At 54.8% G+C, this 23,198-nt stretch overlaps 1 protein-coding gene across 2 annotated transcripts in view; it reads left to right on the top strand.

The window, feature by feature from the left end:
* RAB11FIP4 (RAB11 family interacting protein 4) overlaps positions 1–23,198 on the top strand; it is a gene marked incomplete at its 5' end in the record, with an annotated part of 105,464 nt that overhangs the window by 62,201 nt on the left and 20,065 nt on the right. The window contains one exon of one of the 2 annotated variants that reach the window (XM_079799243.1): positions 2,971–3,248. The exons of the other annotated variant lie outside the window; for it this stretch is intronic. Coding sequence (XP_079655369.1) covers positions 3,219–3,248 — 30 coding nt within the window. Of the gene's footprint in view, positions 1–2,970; positions 3,249–23,198 lie in introns of those variants that run through there. 2 annotated transcript variants of the gene reach the window in all.

Here is a 23,198-nt window from a genome sequence, read left to right as displayed (position 1 = left end):
GCCTGTCTCCCTCCATCAGTAAAGCATCCCCGTCAGTGTGGAAAGGAGAGGAACCTGCACTGGCAGTCGGGAGCCTGAATGTCAGGCCCTGCTTATCTGATCTCATTGTGTGGCTTTGCACAAATTCCCAGCCCTCTCTGAGCGTCTGTCTTTCCATCCATAAACTGGGGGAAGAGTTCATTAGGTATGTATCCAGAGAGTCTTCCCGGGTGTAAATGGTTTGATTCTATGACATATAGGACACATCCATGCTAAGCGACGGGGTAGCCTGCCCCTAGCCTTATTGGGGAGGGGGGTGCTCAGGAGGCAGGACTGTATTTCCTAATAATTCTCTCCTAGCCCCTATTTGAACACAGGACACTGAGTCCTTTAGGAGCCCTGGCCTGAGCTGGAGCCCTCAGTTCCCACATTTTATTTCAGACACAGTCAGCCTCCCCCCCCCCCCAAAAAAAAAAAAATCCACAAAAAATAATCACTGCGTCCCTGAATCCTATGGAAGATGTCAGCGCTCCCCTCAAAAACCAGCTTCCTGAATGCTCCCACAAGCTGCTCGGGTGCTAATCCTCACCTCACCTCTTCCCAGCCCCTTGCCATAGGCTCATTGATAATGACCACTGTTTACTGAGCACCTGCTTTATGGCAGGTCCTGTTCTAGGTATTTTATGGGTTTTGATGATTTTGATCCTCACAACAACCCTAAAATACATACTACTACTCTCTCCAGTTTACAGACGACATCCAGCTGCAAGGGGGTGAAGCCAAGATATGACCTTTGGCTCTGGCTCCGGAGCTCACACACCTCATCACGGAGCCAGGCTGGGGCCCATTCACGCTGCTGCTCAGAACTAGGAGCTGGAGCTGCTGGTCAGTGAGTGCCTGCAGCTCCGGAGGCATCGTACTAGGCACTTATTTCAGCATTCCACGTAAACCTCGCCCCTGGAAGAGGAAAGGTCTTGGTTCCCGTTCAGAGGGGTGGGAAGTGAGGCTCTGAAACATTAAAGGACTTCCCCACGGGAAACTGCACAACTGGGCAGGCTTCAGACTCAGAAGTGTTCAGTGCTCGCATCTCGTGACCTTCTTCTTTGCCGTGCAGCCTTTCCCAACAAATACCTGGAGATGCTCCCCACTCCACTACTTTTGGGAAAAAGAAAGAGGGACCACTAACCCCGCCCCCTCCATAGAGCTCTTGAGAGGGTCCATCGGGCTATCCCTGGTGGGGGCAGGGAGGGGACTTGACAAATCTGACTTTCTCATTGGCCTTCACTAGGACAGTGCCGGGTCCCAGAGAAGGAATGAGCACCTTAGCTACTCTTCTCCCATTTCTGGGTGATTCCGTCATGCGGCCTGCTCTCTGGGGCCCTGAAGTCTTTAGGGGCAATATGAGACTCAAAAAGGAAGAGGGGAAACTGAGATAGAACCCCTGGACTTAGCCACACGCTTAAACTTCACAGAGGCTGCCAAGGTCTCGGGGTGAAGCTGGGAAGGCAAACAGAGCAGGCCCAGGGTGCAGAGGCCCATTCCTGTCCCACACCTTGGATGAGTGCCTACAATTAGGTGTACCCACGGTGCCAGGGTGCACAGCCCACTGGGCCGTTCCCATTTCGCAGATGAAGACACTGAGTCTGAGAGAGGTTCTATAACTCGTGCCAGATTCACAGCTGGCACGTAGGCATCAAATTCAGGTCTGTCTGAGTCCAAAGCCGGTGTTCTTTATGATCCACCACAGTGCTCCTGTGTGTCAGGGACAGTGAGAGTGGACACAGCCTGTGGCCTCCATACACAGATCTCTGAACTGCAAGGTGTGAGCAGCAGCCATGGCGTTTCCACCTCACCCCTACTGCGCCCACCTCCCCTCACACGCAGCCCTTGCCAGGTCTGCCTCTGGCGAATGCTGTTCTTTTTTGGGGGAGCCCCCAGCAAGTCTGGGAGCCCCCGTGGGATGCTTTATCTCAGAGACAGATTCTGGTAAACTAAGGGGCAACTGTGAATTTATTTGCAGGAGAGAGATTGGGGAGAAGGGAGTTGAGAGCAAGGAGCCAGAGAGAAGAGGACAGAAAGCAAAGGGAAACCACATTTGCAATAGTTGCTGCTTTGCGTCTTTGCCTCCTTTTAATCCAGAGCATAGTGAAGAGTTATGAGGGGGGCACGTTTTCGACTTTAATTGTATTTACCAGGATTCAACAGAAAGGGTCCTTTCCTTTTTGTGTTTTAGTTCTTGTTGTCTTTTTGTATTGTTATTGATTTTTAGAGAGGGGGAGAACCATCGATTGCTGTTCCACTTATCCATGTATTCATTGGTTGCTTATTGGTCTGTGCCCTGACCGGATGAACCCGCAACCTTGGTGTATCAGGAGGAGGCTCTAACCAACGGAACTGCTGGCCACGGCTTCAGTTCCTGTTGCCTCTTTGTATTACTGGGCTGGTTATGAAGACAACTTTGACTTCACACGAAAAAATGGGAAGGTGATTCAGGATGAGAATTAATGTAGGAGCCACCAGACTCTGGCGGCTGGTAGAAGTTGGGGGTAGGGATTGGCAGGTCTTCGTTGGGGTTCGCAATCGTGCGCCCGGAAGCTCTGGCCAGAATCTCGCAGTGCGGTGACCACAAGCAGAGTGAACTGAATGGACAGCGGCAGCGGCAGAGCCCGCCGGGCAGGCGCGGGTTGAGGAGCTCCCGTCTTCCGCAAACCCAGGGCCTGGCGGCCCGAACCGGGTCGATTGTAACCTGGCGGTGCAGGTTCCGGCGGGCCCAGACCAGCTCCGCTCACCGAAGCGCCCCCTGGGACGGGTGTCGCCTGGGCCCGCCTCCTGGCCGCGCGGCTATTGGTCGACGCCGCCCCAGACACCTGCCCCTTACCTTAGGGGGCGTGGCTACCTGGGCCCGCCCCACGTGGCTCGGGTTCCCAGGCGGCGCTTCCCCAGGCCCCGCCCCCGCCCCAGGCCCCGCCCCTTCTATCTCAGATCCCGGGCGCCTCGTGATGTCACGGCAGCTTTGATACAAAGAACCCTTCGGCCCACGCGGGTCTCCCGGCAACCGGCGCGGGTGGGGGCGGGGCTGGCATCGTCCCCTGGTGCCGAACCGTGCGAACTGCCGCGGCGCGGCGGGGGCCGCTCCTGCTCTCTCCGCACGGCCCGCCACGTCCCTTCCCGCCCCGCGCGACCCGCGTCCGCCCGCTCCTCGCTCCTCTGCAGCGCACCGACCTGCGACCAGACCTGGAATGCGCACCCCGCCGGCCCCCGGGGGCCAGGTAAGCGGCGGCCGAAGGGCTCGGGCTGGCGGGGCTCCGGGACGCGCACCTGGCCCGCCCGCGGTCCCTGGGCCGGGGAAGTTGCCGGAGCGTGGAACTTCGCCCGCAGCCCGGCGCCAGCTCCCGCCCCGGGAGTGGCCGCCCTCTCGGCCTTGGCCGGGAGGTCGGGTTACCTGCCTCCCGGCTCGCTTGGCCGTGGCGGAGAAGCCGCTGCCCACTCCGGGCCCTTTGCCTGCACCCAGGGGCGAGGGCGGGCACGACTAGCGCTGGGGCGCGGAGAGAGGTGGCCGCTTCTTTCTCAGGTGCAGTTTCGGAAAGTTGTTTTAGGGGGGTATAGTTGCCTGGAAAAGGGGTCGTTTGTCCGGACGCCTCCTTTGGGACCCTCACGTCCCACCATCACTCCCAGCACCCCCCCCCCCGCCCGCCCGCCCGCCCGCCCGCCCGCCCACGGGTGTTGACGCCGCTCTGCTCTTGCCCCCGCCGAGTCCTGAAGCGGGTTGTGCGCGGAGGAGCTTTTCCGCAGCTCTTGGCTGCACCAAGCCTGTTCCCCGGCTCCCCTCATCTCTCCGAGGGACTCTGCGGGGCAAGAGGGAGGGCCAGCCTAGTTCGGGGTTTGGGGACCGGGCCCTGCCCCTTCCCAGCCAAGATGCTGCGGAGGCCGGAGGTGTGCATGACTCCCACCCCTTCGCTCCCCTAGAGTCAGCGGGTGGGTCCCGGCAGTAGTTGCTATTGTCACAGCCCTTTCCCACTCTTCCTCCCACTTTGCCTCTATTCCGTGAGAACCTGGTCCCTCTTCAGCCCGGGACTTTTCCCCTGCTCATCCCTGCATACCCACCAGTGTCCCCTTTTCCCCATTTCCCCTTCTCCCCAGCCCCGCTCTAACGCAGGTGGCTGGATGTGACAGACAGACACACCACTCGGCCCTGAGGGACATGTCAGTGTTCCTTGACTAACTTATTTCTAGGTCACCTTCCTGCACGCAGCCCGTGTAGCACCCCCTGGGCTGGTTTCTGGTGATCACTACTTCCCTGGCCACCCTCCCTGGAGGCAGCGCTGATCGCTTGGGCTCCTGGGAAGGGGGTGGGGCAGGCATATCCTGAGGCATCCCCAGGTCCTTCCCCTGGTGCAATGTGGTTACTCTGATGTCAGGTTATGGAAAAGGAATCTCAAAGCGGGGAGGGTACCGGCTGTGTGCCTCCCAGACCTGGGCAGTGGGGACCTCTGTCTCCCTGTAACCATCAAACTCAGCCTTGGAGGAGTCCTGGGAGTCACTGCCAGCGACTGGTGTCTTGCCACCTCCCCAGCACCAGCTTACCCAGATAGACTGGGCACAAACCTTCAACTGCTAATTACATGCCCAGGGGCTACTATAAACACTGCCCTTAAGATGTTTGTAGTCAGTTGGGAGACTGACAACTCCTCTGAGCTGTTGGGCAAGTTGATCTGGCTTGTCTTCTAAGGTGTCTGTGAGGTGTGTCTCCTGTCCTGTCCTGTCCTTCCCGCCCGGCCCCCCATGTGTGGCCTGGAGGAATGAGGGAAGCCAGTGAAGACCATGGACCTTCTTGAGCAGCTTGGGTAAACCACCTGCTGGGGAGGCAGCTTTGTAATTTTGGGGACCCTGGGCTTTGGTGGAGGGGGTGGGGTGGATGACTAAGGCCCTGTAGAGATAAGATTGTGCCTAGGGGAGGGACTAAATTAGCCTGGCGAGGTGAGCAGGCTGGGAGGTATGACCTTTGTCCCAAGGAAGATCAGTAGTAGAGACTGCCTGGCGTCTGTTCATGGAGAGGACTTTTAGTCCAGCGAGGGAAGAAAAGGGAGAAGAAATTAGGGCACCTGGAGCAGCCTGCACTGGGGAGGCTCTGGGCTACAGCTTGAGCACTTCCTGGTGGATATTCCACAGCCGCGGCCCCCCCCCCCCCCCCCCCCCCCCCCCCGCCACCTTCCCTCTCTTCAGAGCATTTGTGCCCTTCCCTAGAGCACACTGGCCCCTCCTGGTAAAACCAGCTGCCCCACACTGGGGCTTTCTCTTTGACGGTTCACCCAGGACCCTCACAGCTCTTCCTGTAACTACACCTCCCCCCCCCCCCCCCCCCCCGCACCCGTCCACCAAAGTGGCTAGAAACTTCCTTTCCAAGGGCTGCAGTTCCTCCTCTGACGTGGCCTGTTATGCCGAGAGATATTTCACAATTGATCCTGCTTTGAGGGGCTTCACAATTTTACTTCATTTATATATTTTAGGCATGGGTAGGCAGGAGGTGGAGCGGGTGGGAGAGGCTCCCAATAAAGTAGCAGGTGAACAGTTCCTGGAAGGCACGCCTCTCAGGGACTGAGGGCCATGGCCAGGGGAGGGATAGTCTGAGCAGAGGGTGTCCACCCGCTGGCCCTGTGCTCTGTCCCCTAGGACAGGGGGTGCTCCTTGGGTTTTGAAAAGGAAGCGTCTTTATCTCGTCTGCCTGCTGCCTGGTATTGATCGTGGGGCATCGTGCCTTGGCCTGGCCAGGTGTGAGAATCTGGGATTGGGTTCTGTTTTCCTCCAGGTCCACTCTGCTGGCTCTTGACTCGTCACTGGGCATTAAATCACTGGCCTCCCCAATGAGGAGGACCACTCAGGTCTACCTACTCCCTGGTCTCCAGGCTGGATGAAAGCGGGGCTCTGCCCCATCAGCTGGGCACCCCGAGATAGGCCAGTTGGTTTGGCAGGTCCACCTTGGATCTTGCTGGACATTGTGTGATCATCTCTCCTGCTTGTGGTATGGCCGTCTCCTCCATCAGGTGGCATTCCAGGACACAGACCCTTCCTCATTTCTGTTTGCCCAGCCCCTGCCCACATGCTCTGCACAGGCAGTTGTTGTTTTTTTTAAAGCTTCTTAGAGAGAGAGGAAGGGAGAGAGAGAGAGAAACATCAATGTTAGTGAAACATCAATTGGCTGCCTCCTGCATACCCTTACCTGGGATTCAACCCAGGAATGTGCCCCGACCAGGAATCAAACCGGCAACTTTTTGGTGCACTGGCCAGGGCAGCAGTTTTTTTTAATTCAAGAAACATTTGAGCATCTAATTTGTGCCAGGTTCTGTGCTGGGCACTGAGATTCTGCAGTGAACAATAGACCACAGTCCCTGCCTTCACATGGTGGCAGAGGGGGCAGGTAAAACCTGCAGTGAGTGGGATGGCAGGAGAGAAAGCAGGGCAGTAAGGAGTGCTGAACGAGGTACTGTGTTTTAAATGGAGTGGGCAGGGAAGTCCTCCCTGAGAAGGTGGCATCTTGACCAAAGAGCTGCAGGCCGAGGGAACAGCAACTGCAAAGGCCCTAAGGCAGGGCCACGGCTGATGAGATGTGTCCGAGGACTGCAGGGAAGCTGCTGTGTTGCAGAGTAAGGCAGGTAGCGTAGAAATCGGGGGCTGGGGGGCTGATGTGGCCAAGACACAGCCCAGAATCCCAGGAGGGAGAGCAGAGGACAGTACAGTGGAGTCTAGCAGTCCATCAGCCCAAAATGCATTCCTGGCTCCGCCCACCTCAGACATTGCTGTTGAGAGCTTTGGGCATTAGGCCTTTCCTGGGGGAGGTGTCTGTGTGGTCGTGGCCGCCGTGGACTTTCCTGCCCTCGGCCGGGTCAGTCCAGATAAGCCTGTCCACATGAGTGTAGACACAGCTCTTGCCAGACTGTTCTTCCCACCACACAGACGGACACCCGCAGAGCCCACCCAGGTACGTGCACTAAGCGGGCAGAGCACTGTGGGGCCATCTCCCCGCTCCCCCGTCAGTGCTGTCCGGGGAGCGGCATTCAGCATCTGAGACCTGCAGCGTCGTGGCAGCCTGTGCTTGTCCGGTTCTGGCCGGCCTCCCCTAGGGCTCTGTTCCTCTTCTCCTTGAGCTCCTGACCTTCCTGAGCCCAGGGTCCTGGGCCTTGGTTCACTCCATCCACCCATGGGCAGTTGGCGGCACAGTTTTGTGCCCTGGTCTCCTAAGGAGTCTCTGTCCAGCTGAGGCCCTGTGCGTGCGTGAGTGTGTGTGTGTGTGTGTGTGTGGTATGTGTGTGTTGTGTGCAGTGTGGTGTGTGTGTGTGTTGTGTGCGGTGTGGTGTGGTGTGTGTGTGTGTGGTGTGTGTGTATGTGAGTGTGTGTGTGTGGTGTGGTGTGTGTGTGTGTGGTGTGTGTGTGTGTGGTGTGTAGGAGAAAGTAGACAACCAGAACTGTGTGCATACTTGGAGTGTCACATGGAGGTCTGAAGTGGCAACGTGGTGGTCCAAAGCTGTGGGGTCCAGGTGACCTCTGACCCCAGTTCCCACTAGCAGGCTGGTACTAGTAACACCAGTGTTTCTAACCCCACTTCTTGACTTCCTTCAAGAAATGGGAAGTTTTCTGACTGTGGGGCCTATTTTCAATTGATTCAACCTGCTTCATCTTCCGAGCACAGTGGGTTCTTTCCCTGTAGTGTAAACATGATTCAAATGAAAACAGAAGCTGGGTAGCTGATACCTGTGGCTCTGCTCATGGAGCTTTCTCTTTTAAGGGATCAGAAAGAGGAAGACCTAAACAGAACCCGAGTGTAGGAGAGTGGGTGGGAGCGCTCTTATTCCTGAGTCATTTTGTCACCCCCACTCTCCTCTGCACTTCGCAAGCCTATTGCCATAAAAAAGGAAGCCGCCGCATTTCAAGTGGCCTGTGCTGTCTGCAGTGGATGTGGGGTCTGCTCTTCACTGGACTTCCATCTCCCTCTTAGAGTGGAGAGAGAGTAGGAGCGAGTTTATCCTTCCTGACCACTGGTTTTCCTGGGAGGAATACCCACTTCAAAACACAGGCGCCTTCACCTCATGCTTGGTGCCTGTTCAAGTAGAAAAAAATATCAGAGTCAGAAAATACGTGGATCTAGATTCTGTCTCTGCTGCTTGCTAGTTGTGGATCTTTGGGCAAGCTACCTCACCTTTCTGAGCCTCACTTTCCCATCTGTAGAATGGAATTGATAATGGTATCTACCTTAGGGTGATGGTGAAGATAAAATGAGCGCCCTAGCTGGTTTGGTTCAGTGAATAGAGCATTGGCCTACTGACTGAAGGGTGCCTGGTTCGATTCTGATCAAGGGCACATGCCTGGGTTGCAGGCTTGATCCCCTTCCTCTCTGAAATCAATTATATATATATATATATATATATAATTTTTTTTAAAGGTAAAATGAGCCACTGTGACCTAAATTGTCCAGCATGGGTTTGACACCTGCTCAGTTGGTGGCTGATGGGTGGTTAGGTAGCAGGAGAGTATAGTGCCCAAGAGCCTGGTCAGGTGTCTGGGTTCATATCCCGGCTCAGCCAGTAGCTGTTTGTGGAATCTCAGGCAAATTATTTAACCTCTCTGTGCCTCAATTTCCTCAGTACCTCCCTCATAAGGTTGTTACGTGGATCAAGTGTGTAAATGTATGAAAAGCACTTAAAACAGTGCCTGGCATATGAGTGAGCTGTTCGTTTTAGTTTCTGCAAGCTCCTGCTGGTCTGATTCTTGTGACTCATAACCTTAGCACCTGACCGAATTCTTACGGGGAAGATGTCAGCACTGAAACAGGAAGGCGGCAGGGCAAAAACGCCATCACCCGAGGGCCGCTCCAGGAGGAGTACGCTCCGCTTCCTCGGCTTCTGTGTTTTTAAGAAAACCAACTCAGCCTCTACCGGTGCAGACTGGGGGCCGGAGTGTGGTGACTGGTGCCCACGTGGCAATCGGTGACTGAGATGCAAAGCACGTCTGAGGTGACAGCCCTCTCTCTGGGGCGCGGTGTGGGCTGCACCCGGTCCTTCCTCCCAGAGGCAGGCCTGGCCACGAAGGAGAAGGAGAGGGGGGGCTGCACCTCTGCCCACCTGCCCTTCACCTCCAGCTGGGGCCTGCCCGTCCAGCCACCTATGCCCAGTTGGAAAGCCAGCTTGGAGCAGTGCTGCCCGCCTGCCAGCCCACAGCACCTGCCTTATGAAAGCACTGCGGCTCTGGCTGCCTCAGGCCCAGGAGACACGGAGGGGAGCCAGACAGAAAGGTGTGGGCTGTGCAGCCACCCCGCCACGTTGGGTCAGTGCCCCTGGTAGTTTTCCAGGGAGCAAACCTACCTGTTCAACTAGCTTGGCTGCTCAGAAGTCTGCAGCTCAGCCAGCGCCTCCTCAGTGGAGGGTGGTGGCAGGACAACCTCTGCCGCCTTGAATTGATGGTCTCCTGGCAAAATAAAGGGCTCCTGTTGACAACACCTTGTTGTGCGATTATCTGCAAGATCGCATCAGTTATTAGCGAAGAAAGGTCTTGTCGCAGCATGGGTGTGTGTGTGTGTGTGTGTGTGTGTGTACACACACGCATACATGGAGTTGTTACCTCCTCTTTAGTGCACACACTCCGTCTAAGGAACTGGGACTGAATCCCCATCCCCCACTTATGCTCGCTCACACTGTATTTTAGAGATTCTAAGACACTTTTTTCTTTTTTTGCATTTCAACATCTCAAATTGGAATGTGCTGTGCATTCGCTGGTGGTTATAATGTAATTGGCAGTGCCTGTTCTTTCTTGGTGTACTCGAAATAACAGTGCGTCTTTAAATCGAAGGCATCTTGAATTTAATGAAACACAAAAACTAGGTAACCTCTAAGAACTTACATAATTTGCCCAGTTTCTTCAAGGAAGGCAGTAGAACCACCTTGTAATGGTGGTAGGATTTATGAAAGGATGCTGTAATGTGTTTCAAGGAAATGAGCTTGGACACTGAGCAGACCGTGGTTCAGATTCCAGCTTTTCAGCTCATCAGCTGTGTGATCTTGGGAAAGCAGAGCAACCTCTCTGAGCCTCAGGTTTCTTTTTGCACCGAATATGGGTCATGGCTCCATAGTCATCATGATTATGTACAAGGCACCTTTCCCTATTTCTCTCCTCCTGCGTATCATCTAAGGTCACATTGCTCCATTCTACCAGGTTAAAGGGGAAATGAAGGCAGGGAGTGGGCTGCTGGCCTCCCCACGTGCAGAGAGAAACCGTGGTGTTATGTTCCAGGGCTTTCTGACTCAGTTTACAATCCTCCAACATCGTCTTTTCCTTCCTTCCATCCTCCCATTTTGCCTGAGTTTTCATTTTCACATGTGTTTCCCTTTAGCAATTTTCTTTCAAATCTCTCTCCTCTTCCTTTCTGTAAAATCTTCCCACATGTAGCCTCTTTGAAGCTCCTTGTGGTGGGAAAGGGGAGGGGGCAGTGCCCGTGGCCAGGGTGGCACAGGCCCCAGGAGCCTCAGCTGGCAGGAGTCGGCGATCTAGTGTGCTGTGGTCTCCGCAGCCTTCAGCTCAGGTTCTGGTGCGACCAGCCTGGCTCATTCCTGTTCCCATGGCCTGCAGCGCTCAACCTGAGAGAGCGCTCCATGCTGCGTGTTGGACACTGCCATTGCCAAGTGTTTAGTATTCCCTGTACCCTCCTTGCGTTAAAATCAGACCTTGTTCAGATCCCAGCCCTGCATTAGCTCTGTGACTTGATGCAAGTTACTCAACCTCTATAAACATCGGGCACATAACTGCTTACTAGGTGTATTTTTTCCTGGTCTTCCTCAAACGTTTAAGACTACCTGTGTTTCTTTAGGCACCAAGGGCTTGGGGAGTGCCAGCCGACCGTGTGGCTCCAAACAGAGGAGTTCTGAGCAGGGAACAGCGTCGGTGAAGACACAGGGGCCTGTGTGAGCACGACGTGTGGGGCGGGAGGGCTGGGCTGCAGGGGCAAGGATTGGGGTGAGCCGTCAATACCTGGGGACCTGTGAGGGTGAGATTGATGAGGTGGCTCCCCCAGGAAGGAGCAGGACTGGGGAAGCAGTGGACTGCGTTTGAGGTCCTGGGAGAGAGCCACATGGGGGTCTCCAGCTGAAAGATGCTGGCTGAAGGGAGACCTTCAGAGCAGGCTGTGGTCTTAAACCTTGTTTTCGTCGGAGGTCTCCTCTCTGCCTCTCTCCCTCTTGAGATCCTGATGTCAGCCAGTAGCCCACCTTCCTCAGGTGAGTGCTCGGTGTCAGGGGCCCACAGCCCCCTCTTTGATGAGGTCTCTGGCATGAGGATGCACCTCAGTGGTTCCCGGGTACCAGGGTGTAGAATGAAGGAAACAGTGGGACAGCTTTGTTTACAAAGAGCCCTATAAGCTGGTGCGGTGGCTCCTCTGGACCCCAGGAGGCAAGGGTACTGCGCAGCTCCAGGCTGGGGACAGAGAACCACGGGTGCTGGCCAGGGCTGGATGGGAGGTTCCCTAGTTAGGTAATTCTTCTCTCCGTGAATGATACCTAAGGGGTGTGCCTCCTCTCCCAGTCCCAGGAAGTCACAGGGCAGAGGAAGGACCTGCTGGGGAGAGAGTGCCCAGAGACGGCTGTGGGGCTCAAGGAGCTGGGTTCTGGGCTGCAGGGGTGGGGGTGGGGGGTGTGGAGTGTTTATCTGGGGCTTGTTTGGGGTCAGGTGTTTGTGGCAAAGGGAGGGATTGTTTCAGACATAGGACAGCCTGTGCCAAGGCTGGGAGTGGCGGTAAAGTCGGACAGGAGCTTAGTGCCTGAGGGAGGGGAAGGGGCAGTATCACATCCTGAGGCCAGGACTGACCGGACAGGGCAGTGTGCGCTGGCTGAACAGGCAGGGCCTGGGTCTGTGGCTCTCGGAGGGGGTTGATGGGATTTTAGCAGCCTCAGACTCCCCAGGGGCCTCCTACCTTCTGAGCCCCATCTATGGCGTGTGGTCAGACCTGTGCTCGCTCACCTGTCCCCACTGGGAGAGCCTGGTTCAGCCTGTCCTGGCCTGTGGCCAGCGGCCCCTGGAACACACCGCCTGGTGGCTGGACCTTGCCAGGGCTGAAGGACAAAAAGAGACGCCTGCACTGAGCCTGCGGGAGCACTGCTGGGGCTCTGGGCGGACGGGAGGTGCTGGGAGATTATAAAGACAGGTCTACACGGGGTGGGCAGGAGGAGAGTCGGCCTGCCCTGTCATTGGCCCTCCTGATGCCCATCTGTCTGCTCCAGGAGGGCGGGTCACGTGGAGCCTGGCCACTAGCTGCAGGTGAGCATGGGCACTCCGCTTGGTCTTCCAGGGCCTGAGGGTGTCTGTGGCAAAGAAGGGGTGGGTGGTGCCCGCCCTGGCTGTAGGCTGTTGGGCAGGGGCAGCTCTGTTCAGCTGTGCTCTCCCTGGGAAGTTCCCCTCGCCTCCTTTGGGGTGCCCGCTGAAGGAATGCTGCTTGGTCCACCCTGTGGACGGCTGAGAGCAGGTGAGCTGGCCCCAGCCACTGCTTTCCCGGCCCAAGCCTCCACTTGAAGCTCCTCTTATCGGGATGAAAAACCAAGGAGCCCCCAAAGCAAGCCCCACAGGCTCTTGACTGTGGGAGTAATTAAGCCCTCACTTCAAAAGCCGCCTCTTTAAAAGCTGTAATTTGTAACCTCAATAGCTGCCAGGAGGTGTTCAGAGAGCCAGGGAGCCCTTGATGTGCGCCCTTGAGCCTGTTAACTGGCTTTCCACTGGAGTTGCCCCACACCTGGCTGGGTGGGAACTGGAGCTTACGGCAGGTACTTGAGAATTGAGATGGGGTGATTGAACTTAGGGGTTCATGGCTCAGGTTCACGCGGCTCTACCTTTTTGTATGACGACAAAGGGACGTAGAGAGAAAAGCCAGCGCGTAGCTTCAGGGGAACGTGGGTTAAACTCTGTGCACCGTGCCCTCCTGTCGGGAGGAGACGGTATTATTGCTGGGACTTAAGGGGAGAAAACCAGAACCCCCGCACCCCCTCCCCCCTCCCCCTCCCCCCACCCCCACCCAGTAAAGCACACAGCAGATGCTGGCCACGTGGCCGGGGCTCCGAGGGCTACCTGCTTTCCTTTCTCTCAGATGTGGCTCCACCAGCCACCCATGGAGACCGAAGGTCTGCGTGTGGGTTTGGGTAGGGGGTACAGGGAGCTGGGCTCGCAGAAAACACCTCCCTGACCTGCAGCGTCTGTTGGCTGACATGCCTGGAATTCTTGGGGCTGGCTGCTGGGTTTGGTTTCCAGATGTGGAAGCAATTTAAGTTCTGTTTTCATAATCCCCAACAGTTTGTCTCCAAAGTCCACATTCTCATTTGAAAATCAAGGCTGTTGGCTCTGTTTGGGGGAAGGGGGGAGACTGCTTCAGGAGGCCTCTGAGTCCTTTTCGTTCAGGAGGTAGGTTCACTGGGGCACTCCGATTTGGGACTAGGGTTTTGTTGGGACAGTCACCCCCATCAAGGGCTTGGTCTCTGTGGGAGCAGAAGTTGACCCTGGGGCCACCTCCCCTGTGGATTTTCCTTGGAGATGAGTCACTTAGCTACAGTGTCTGCCTGGCCCCTCACTCACCATCACTGACTCTGGAAGGACAGCCTGGGGGTGGGGAGTAGAGAGGGGACTTCGGTTCTGGCCGGTCAGAGGGAGGCTAGCGTCACAGCCGAGCAAGGTGCCCACATGTCCCAGGCATGGTAAGGGCGCTCCTTCCCCAAGTGACCACAACAGAGGGAAGACATCTGCTCTGGATTTCAAGTAGCCAAAAATACTGCCTGGCATGGAGAAACTGGTAATATCTTATTCAATTACTGAGTGCTGCTGGCCTCAGAGGGGGCCCAACCCAGGACCAGAGGCTCTGTGGTGCCAGCCTGTGGTTCCAGGGCTGACTGCTGGTCTCCTGTCTTGTAAACCAATCCCTGTTTAGGTAAAATAGCTTTGACATTTGTATTAGAACTACACTAAATACAGTTCTGGGCAAACAGAAATCACCTGTGCAGTTTTAAATGTCTCTGACTGAGCTGCCCACGTACTTCTTTAAGGGTAAAACCACCTGTATTACGGAGAGAACGCAGAAACGGGAATAATTTCCCGAGGTTCATATATAAATAGTGTTTACAAACATCATCCTGAAAAGTCACAGATTCAGCAAGCTTCAGTTTCAGCAAAAGGTAGTCTCTGTAGAAGCAGCAGCATCTCCAAGTGATCATGAAAGAGAAGTCAGTGTTTCTTTTGAGGAGAGACCAAAACAAACAGAAGCCCCACGTGTCTTGATGAGGTCCTGGAGCCCAGTAGTTCTCCTGGAGGTTGAATTGAACTGACCGAAGGAATTTGGGTTATTGTCGGGGTGGGAAGGGGGTGAAAGCTGAGGGGTTTCATGCAGGCTCCTTGGGAGAGAAGGGAAGTGTATTTGTTCTCCAGGGCACCACAGCACAGTGCCACAGGCTGGGTGGCTCAAACTACTAAAATGAATTTCCCCCCCAATATTGGAGTCTGCCATCTGAGAGCAAGGTGTTGGCAGGGTGGATTTCTTCTGAGGCCTCTATCTCCTCAGCTTGCAAATGGCCAGGGTCCTCTCCCTATGTCTTCACATGGTCTTGTGTGTGTGTGTGTGTGTGTGTGTGTGTGTGTAATGTCCGTGTGTGTGTGTGTGTGTGTGTGTAATGTCCGTGTGTGTGTGTGTGTGTGTGTGTGTGTAATGTCTGTGCCCTAATCTTCTTGCTGCTCATATTGGATTAGGGCCCACCCTAGTGACTTCATTTTAGTTTAATTATTTCTTTAAAGATTCGATCTCCAAATCCAGTCATATGAATTTGTGGGGAGCAGCAGAAAGCGTCTCTGGAACTGTCCTCCAAGGGGAGGAGGGAGGAGAGGGAAAGCAGAGCCTGGCCTCTCAGGAAACCTGAGGGCCCATCGGGGATGGCTCTCAGCTAAATGCTGTATTTAGAAAAGTTTCTCCTCATGTTATAACTTGTGGTTCACTTTCCAGAGATGGTCATTCTCTCTCTTCCTCTTTTTAAATATATTTTTATTGATTTCAGAGAGGAAGGGAAAGGGAGAAAAAGATAGAAACATCAATGATGAGCATCATTGATTGGCTGCCTCCTGCACATCTCCCACTGGGGATCAAGCCTGCAACCCGGGCATGTGCCCTGACTGGGAATCAAACCATGACCTCCTGGTTCATGGGTTGACGCTCAACCACTGGGCCACGCCGGCCGGCAAGGTGATCTTTCTTACAGCTTGAGCCACGTGTCCCCCTCATCCAAATGAACTTGAACTCATCCTGTGGAGCCTAGACTGCTCATCATTCAGTTCTTCCTGCGGCTTAGTTACCCTTGGAGGTTGTGTCTGTCTTCCAGCTTCCCTACTTCGCCCTCTAGGATAGTGGTAAGGACGGCTTCACTTCTTCATATTCCTTTTTAACTCGTCAGGGATTTTACACCTTTCCTTAACCAGTTCAGCGAGTTTGGGACAACTGTCTTTCCTGTCTTATGTACCTAAGGTTTACTTCTAACCTACTGAAAAAGATAAGACCTGTAAGAATGGATTATGGGAAGCCATTGGGGGTGAGGCCCAGCCACCCACCTGTATAATATAACTCACAAAGTTTTGCCCAAAGCAGTGCTCTACAGCACTTCACAGCACCTCCCGCCAGACCCGAGGGTCCAGAGCCCACCATACAGCCCCTCCAATAGCCATGACTCCATCAGCCATGCAAGCCAGCCCCGGTAACCAAGACAGACCACCACAGAGCTGGTGGAGAAGGAAACCGCACCTTCATTAAGGATTTGCATGTCCCTGGTGCTCGCCAATGCTGTGACCACGTTCGCTGTATCTCTGTGTATAACTGTTTTCCTGAGCCGTTTGTAAGGAAATTAGGCAAGACATTATCAAAACTAAGGACAGTTCTCTTTTGTAACTATATACCATTGACACATGTAACAAAATCAAGCATAATTCCCTAATATCACCTAATCCATCTTTTAGCTTCTCTCTGTGTCCCCAAAAGGTCTTTTGCAGCTAGGTGGTTGTTTGCTTGTTTGTTTGACCTGGGATCTAACCAAGGATGACATGCAGTTTTTATGTCTCTTGATGAATCTAGACCAGTGGTTTTCATGGTCCTGGGACCAGCAGCACCTAAGAACTTGTTAGAAATGCTCTTTTTTAAAAAAGTATTTCAACCTATAGAAGTGCTCATTTTCAGTCCTCACCCCAGAAACTGATTCAGAAACTGATTCAACCTGAATTTTAACAATTCCTCCCACCCCCCATGGGATTCTGATGTGTATATCAAGTTTGAGAACCACCGGTCTGGAAAAACCCCCCTCCCTCTTCTTTATACATCCTCTTTTAGAAAAGACCAGGCCAGTTGTCTTGCAGAGGGTCACACAAACTTTGACTATTTTCCCTGTGACGTGCGATTTGTTCTTTCGTCTCCTGTTTTTTTGGTTGAATAGAAGTTAGATCCGAAGGCTTGATGAGAATTGAGTTGTGTTGTTAAAACTGCATGATAGGTGTTGTTGTATCCCTCATATTGTATCATGTCAGTAGGCTAATGTCTGGTTGTTCCCGATTAGTGGTGTACGGTTTCATAACTGCATTGACAATAGGCTGTTCTCTCCATGGTAGAGGTGTGGGGCACGGTGGTTGCTTGGTACTTGGCAGTGATCTGTGGGACGATTCTTTGGTTCTGTGTAAGTACCCAACTCCTCACCAACCACTGACTAATGGTTTTAATCTACATTTGTGGGAGGTAGAGTTTTTTATTTGTGTCTGGTCAAGTTTGTATTGCTCAAATCTATGTCTCCCTCCTAATTCTCTTGTTTGCTTGCTCTATCGATTTCTGAAGGAGGTGAATGAAAACCTCCAACTTTTGGTTCTAATTTTGCTTTATATATTTTGAAATGATGTTTTTAGATGCCTAAATGTTTATAAGTGTTACATCTTGTTAAATTAATCTTTGTCATTTCTTTTTTTTAAATAAATCTTTATTCAGATTATTACAATTGTTTCTCCTTTTTTCCCCCCATATCTCCCCATCACCCGGTTCCCTCCCCCCCCCGTTGTCCTTATCCATAGGTGTATGATTTTTGTCCAGTCTCTTCCCATACCCCCCACAGAGACACCCCTTTCCCCCTGAGAATTATCAATCCACTCCCATTCTATGCCTCTGATTCTATTATGTTCACCAGTTTATTCTGTTCCTCAGATTTTTAATTCACTTGATTTTTAGAATCACTTGTTGAAAGATATGTATTTGTTGTTCATAATTTTTATCTTTACTTTTTTCTTCTTTTTCCTCTTTTTAAAGAATACCTTTCAGCATTTCATATAATACTGATTTGGTGGTGATGAACTCCTTTAGCTTTTTCTTATCTGTGAAGCTCTTTATCTGCCCTGCAGTTCTGAATGATAACTTTGCTGGGTAATCTTTGTCATTTCTTAATGTTCCTCTGTCTCTTACCTTAAAGTGCACTTTGTCTGACATTAATATAGCCCCTCCAACTTTTGAAAAGTTGGTGTTTATGTGGTGTATCTTTTTTAATTTTTTTTTATTTTCCACCTCTCTGTGTCCTTATGCTTAAATGATGTCTGTTGTAAATGGTATGTAGTTGTTTTTATCATCTAATCTGACAATATGTGTCTTAATAGGATGGTTTATTCCATTTTCATTTTTTTCTCCATTAGATGTTTAGTAAGACGTTTTTATTTTTTAACTGCTAGCTATTGACGTACTCAAACATGATTGGAATGGAAATGGCGTGGGAGGGGGGATAGAGGGCTCGAGTGTCTCCTGGCAGGCAGATGGCCCCACCGTGAGGTGAGGGGCGTTTCCAGTGGATCTGGGGTCTGGGCCTTAGCCTAATGGGCTTAAAAACTAGATCTTGTTGGCTCTTCCCACACCCCTGGGACTCATGCTGCTCATGCCCACAGATTGTCCTTAGATGGAAGCACAGAGCCAGAATGCCAGCTGCTTCCTTTACGGTGAGAACTGGGCTCTGGCGCGAGCTCGGGCAGCTCTGTCTCCTCGTTGTCAGTGGGCTCCTGGGAAGTTTGCCCTGATTGGAAGGGTGGTGGGTGAACTTGGACACAGGGAGCTGGGTGAACATGGAGTGGTCTCATGCTCGGGTGTCAGCTGAGCTGAGCCTCACAGCCTTATGGGGCAGGCTGGTCATGCGGGTCAGCCAGCCAGAGCCCCTTTGGTCTGGGCCTGCTTTGGACCCTCCCTCCCAGCCCCTTACTGGGGACACGTTAGATCCCTGAATACTTCCAGTCCCTCTGCTCTGCCGCCCTTCAGGAAACTCACCCACCTCTGCTGCCGGGAGCCATCTGACATCCCTCGTTTCTGAGTCTTCTGGAAGCTGCATCGTGCCCCCCTCCCCCTGAACTCATGTGGCACCCCTTTAGCAGCCGCGTGCGTGTTGGAGGGAGGATGTGAGATCGGGAGAGAGACGGCTCAAGAGTTGCCATTAAAACATTGAGAAAAAGGCAGTGCGGCTTCCACACCCTTCCGCTGTGGTGTGTGCAGCAGCGGGCACGTTATCTCCCGCCTGCCTTGGCGCCAGTGGCCTGGGGCTTCTTGAGAAACAGCAGCAAGGCTTCTCCGCCTCTTCTGCTCAGTCCCGGCCTGAAGCTCCCCCTCTGCTGCCACCATCCAGGCCCGAACCCGAACCCCGTCAGCCCGAGAGGCGCAGCCTCCCTCCTGTGAAGACGGGTGAAGCGAGAATCACACCCTCTTAGTCTTTCCCGTTGAGCCGAGTGAGCTCCGAGGAAACAGGGCTGTCACTGTCCCCTCCTGGGAGCTGCAGTCCGCCTGTGATGAAAGGAGAGCAGCAGCTGGGCGTCCCCGCGGAGAGCTGCTCCTGGAGGCTGCGGGAGCAGGAGCGCTAGCCCGGGGCAGGGTGGTCTTGAGCCGCTGGTGATGATCTCCCTGTTGTGAGGGTTCAGGAGGTGGATCCGGGGGCCCCTGGCTGGCGGAGAGAGCTGAAAGTGGCCTTCGCTGCCACCGTGGCCCCCCCCCGCCATCCCTCTCCCCTCCCCCCCAAGGGAGGTTGGCTAGAGGGCTGGCTCCTGGCCACTCTGATCTGGCCCTGGGGTGGGAACCTGTCTTCCTGACCTCAGCCCCCAGCAGAGCGGGAAGCTGGGGCTGCAGAGCTTGGCTCTCAGTGTGAGATCAGTCCCCATGGCTGGCCGAAGGGGCGATCAACTCGAAGGGTTTGGTGACCTGGCGCTCCCATGTTCGCCCTGGCCCTTCTATCTGAGCCAAGGTTACTTTTGTTCAGAACGCACGCCCAAGGCCCAGTCTGCCTGTGTGGATGCTTAAATGCCCCTTTATTCCCACCCTCATCCCTTCACTGGCACCTGGGCGACCTTCTCTGACTCACGATCTCTTATCAGCCACGGATGAGCACCAACCACCCACCTGCAGAGCATGGCCTGGCTTCCGGGCAGGGTTGGCAGCCACAGACAGGAGTCGGGTACAGCCTGGCTTGCTTGCTAATCTCTGCTGCCACCATCTTTGCATGACGAGTGGCCAGTACAGTGGTGTGTAGAGGATCCCCACCAGGTAACCCCATCTCCACCCTGTGGACCTGGGGACCTTGGCATCCACAGTTAGTTCCTTACACTGGCTCTCTGCTGCCCACGGAAAAGACCCAGCGAGACCCTGACCAGCCTGTCACTGTTCCTGGGCTGTTTCCTGGCTGGGAGTGTGATGCGTTTCATCCCCAGCCCGGCCCCCAAGCCTGCTCAGCTCACCCAGGCCGCAGGCTGGCTTCTCCCCACACGAGGCGTGGTTTGTGTGTTTCACTCCCATGCCTTCCCTGCAGTGCGGTTCCACATGTGCCCACGGTGCCCGGCTGCGAGGGAAGCCGGGATGTGCCCAGGCTATTTTTATCCAGTCCTGTCCCCACAGCGCTGTTCTCTGGCTCTGAGTTACTGCTTGGGAGCCAGGGCTGGGGGTGGGTGAGCCAGAGCCTCGGAGCCTCCCGACTCCCTTGCCCAAGCGGCATCTCATCCTAGCAGTCATTACGTGCAGACACCTGCCAGGAGAGTGGGCAGAAGAAACCCCTGGCGGGGGGGGTGGGGGGGTGGGAGAGGCACCTGGCACATTTGGAGGGCCGGCTTTGCATCTTGTGAAAGTCTGGCTTCGGGAAGCTGAACCCAACCTACCTCCTCCCAGTGTGCCAGCAGGTCAGAGGGACGGTCCCGGGGCCGGATATTGGCCAGGAGGCCAGGAGGCACCCCTGGGTGTCTTCTCTCAATACAGTGGAGACGATAATAGCACTTTCTGTGTGTGCTTAGAACATGTACCAACTCATATAGCCCTAATAATAGTCACTCCATCCTGTAGACGGGGAGACTGAGGTGCTGCGACCCGAGATCACAGAGCTCGTACGTGGCGGAGCCAGGATTTGATCCCAGTCGGCCCACCTCCAGAGTTTGCTCCTCACACCTCTCTGCCCCTCCCTTCTTTGCCGTGTTTCCAGCATCTGTGAGGTGGGGGTATTGTTCTAGGTTCTCTGTGGCAATCCTGTCAGGTAGGTTCCTCCATCCCAGGCTCAGAAATGAACAACTCATCCGGGGTCGCAGCTAACCAGTGACAGGCGAGGATGGCACCCGGGCCTCAGGGTGGCCGTGTTGGGCTCTTCCCAGTCAGTCCACCATTCTGCAGCGCCGTCTCGTTCCACAAGTACTGGCTCCTTTCTATATCTGAGCCCCTCCACCGGGGCTCCGATGTAGAAACCCCACGGTTACCTCTTTAGGCTCTTCCCTCCCCCAGAGAGTGTGGAAATGGGACCACCTGGCGCCAGTGCCCTCCGTACATTAGCCTCCAGGAAAATTCAGAGTAATGGTGTGTGTGACTTGGAGGTGGGATCCACGGGGCCAGGTGGGTGAGGGGGCACCAAATGACATCATCGAGTCTGAGCCCCTGCTGCTGCCGAGAGCATGGACAGTGGGCCATTGTTGGCTAGTCCCTGGGTATTCATACCTGGCCTTTCACCGGTCATTGAATTCAGCCCTTGCCAGCTTCCTACAGAAGAAGGGGTGACTTTGGGGCCTGCTGGCTGCTGAACTGGAGAGGGGACCCACAGGCAGGCTTTGTGCCTCCAGGCTCCCACTTCCGGCTGGGACCAGTCCCATCTAGCCCGAGCTGGAGACAGGGTGGGGACGTGGAGGGGACGCTGGCGGTGCAGACCTCCCCTGCCAGAGCAGCCTGTTTGCCAACCTTGGGCCTCAGAACTCTCCAGAAACCCTTGGTCTTGGATAATTCCCCCGGCCCAGCCTCTTGAGGAGGGCATGCTTCCCGGCCTCCTGTCTGACCAGGACCTGGCTGACTGGCCAGCCGGGACAGCGTGGTTTCTGCAGCGCACACCCCCTGACAGGGCCAGACCCGGACTTAATGTTCCCACGGGTGCTGACTCCCTGGTGCTTGTGAAAACGATCGTGTGTGGCCCCGACGGTAGCTCTGAGGTTCAGGTGGCTGTCTTCATTCTCTAGGAGTCGGGGGCTCACAGGTCACTTGTTCAAGGTCACACAGCTTGTGAATGGCGGGCCACCAGGACTCAAACCTAGTCTGCCAGACTCCAGAGCCGCATTCACAAGGGTGTGTACTCAAACATGATTGGAATGGAAAGGGCTGAGGAGGATACTGCATCTGTTCTACCCCCTTTACTTCTGGGGTTCCTCAGCAGGGTGGGAGGAAGTGATCCGGAGTGGGCTGGCCATGTGTCAGCCACCCTGGGCCTTCAGGAACAGGGAGCTCTGTACCCAGGGCTGGCGGAGGGTCCGAAGGGGAGTGCTAGGAATAGGGTCACCCACAGGTGCTGCCTGCCAAGGACACTGTCCTTTCCCTAATGCCCCTCCCCCCCCCCCCCCCCCCCCCAGAAAAGACATACCCCTTCTGCCCCACCTGTGGCTGAGAGGAGCCACTGGAGGCCACCTGGTTGGGACTTGGGTGACATACCCACTCCCCTAGTCCTGCCACCCCTCCGGAGCAGGCCTCTGATCCGGGACCCTGCCCCAGGCATCCTCTCCCACCCAGGAGCACACCGCGGTGGAGGCAGATCTGGACACAGACCACGTGGCTGGGTGAGCATGAGGTGCCCTGTGGGGTGATGTCCTTTTCCACCCACTCCTCCCACTCTCGTGGGAATGAGTTCCCCCCCAACTCACCCAACACACACACCACACCCATCACACACACAACACACACACACCACGAGGGGCTGCCGCAGCCCAGGTTCCCTCTGCCTGGAATTGACCTTGGGTTTGTCCGGGAACTCCTGGAATCTTGTAGCTTCAGTAGAATTTGCGTCACCACCCCCAGGCGGATTAATCTTTAGCTCCCGCACATTCCCCAAAGATCTCCTTCTTCCTGGAAGTACATGAGGCTGGGAGCTCCACGCTGGGCCCCAGCAGCCAGGCGGCCTGGCTGGAGGTGACTTAGCTCTCGGGAAGCCCGCGCATTGGCCCAGTCCTCCTAGAAACCCTGCGAGGACATTTTTATTATGGACAAGTTCTTCCTTTCTCTCTGTAACTTTGTCTAAGAACCATAAAAGAAAGAAACGGGCTTAGGAGGGTTTTTAGCGTGTCGGGCTTCTCCCGGCCAGTGTGCGCGCGGTGGCTCAGGCTGGGCTGAGAGGTGGCCTCCCAGCACCTTCCTGCCGCTGCCCCTGCCCTGCCTCCCTGCCCGAGGTGTGGGCCTCGGAGCAGGCTGTCCCCAACCCCAGCAGCACCCTCGCAGGCCCAGTGCTGCCCCCAAGCCCTTCCCCAGAGGCCCAGGAACGGGAGCTGGGCCAGAACCCAGGCCCTCGGGGAGGACTCCAGGTGACAGGGATGCTTTTGTCCAGGACAAATGCCAAAGTGCTACCGTCCTGGACTGATCGGGGTGCAGTTAATTTTCTTACAGCTGTCCTTACATTATTTGAATGGAGGGGAAAACTACCAGAAATGGTTTTGAAGTTAAAATTTCCCCGTGCCTCGGGCAAACAATTGTGGGTTGAATGAAAAGGGTGAGTGTAGGGAGCAGCTAACTTTAAAGGAAAAGGCTGGCATGATGAAAGAGAGAGAGAGAGAGAGAGAGAGAGAGAGAGAGAGAGAGAGGGAGGAAGCGAGGGGTGGGTGAGGGGCCTGGCGTTGGCCAGGGGAGACTGGCTTTATGTCTCTGAGGCTGGGAAGTTCCAGGGTAGCCCCTG

Source organism: Cnephaeus nilssonii (assembly GCF_951640355.1).
Source record: "Cnephaeus nilssonii genome assembly, chromosome: 19".
In the NCBI taxonomy this organism is placed as follows: domain Eukaryota; kingdom Metazoa; phylum Chordata; class Mammalia; order Chiroptera; family Vespertilionidae; genus Cnephaeus; species Cnephaeus nilssonii.
The sequence above is the reverse complement of the archived record's forward strand: the minus strand, read 5'-3'. Positions and strand labels throughout refer to the sequence as shown.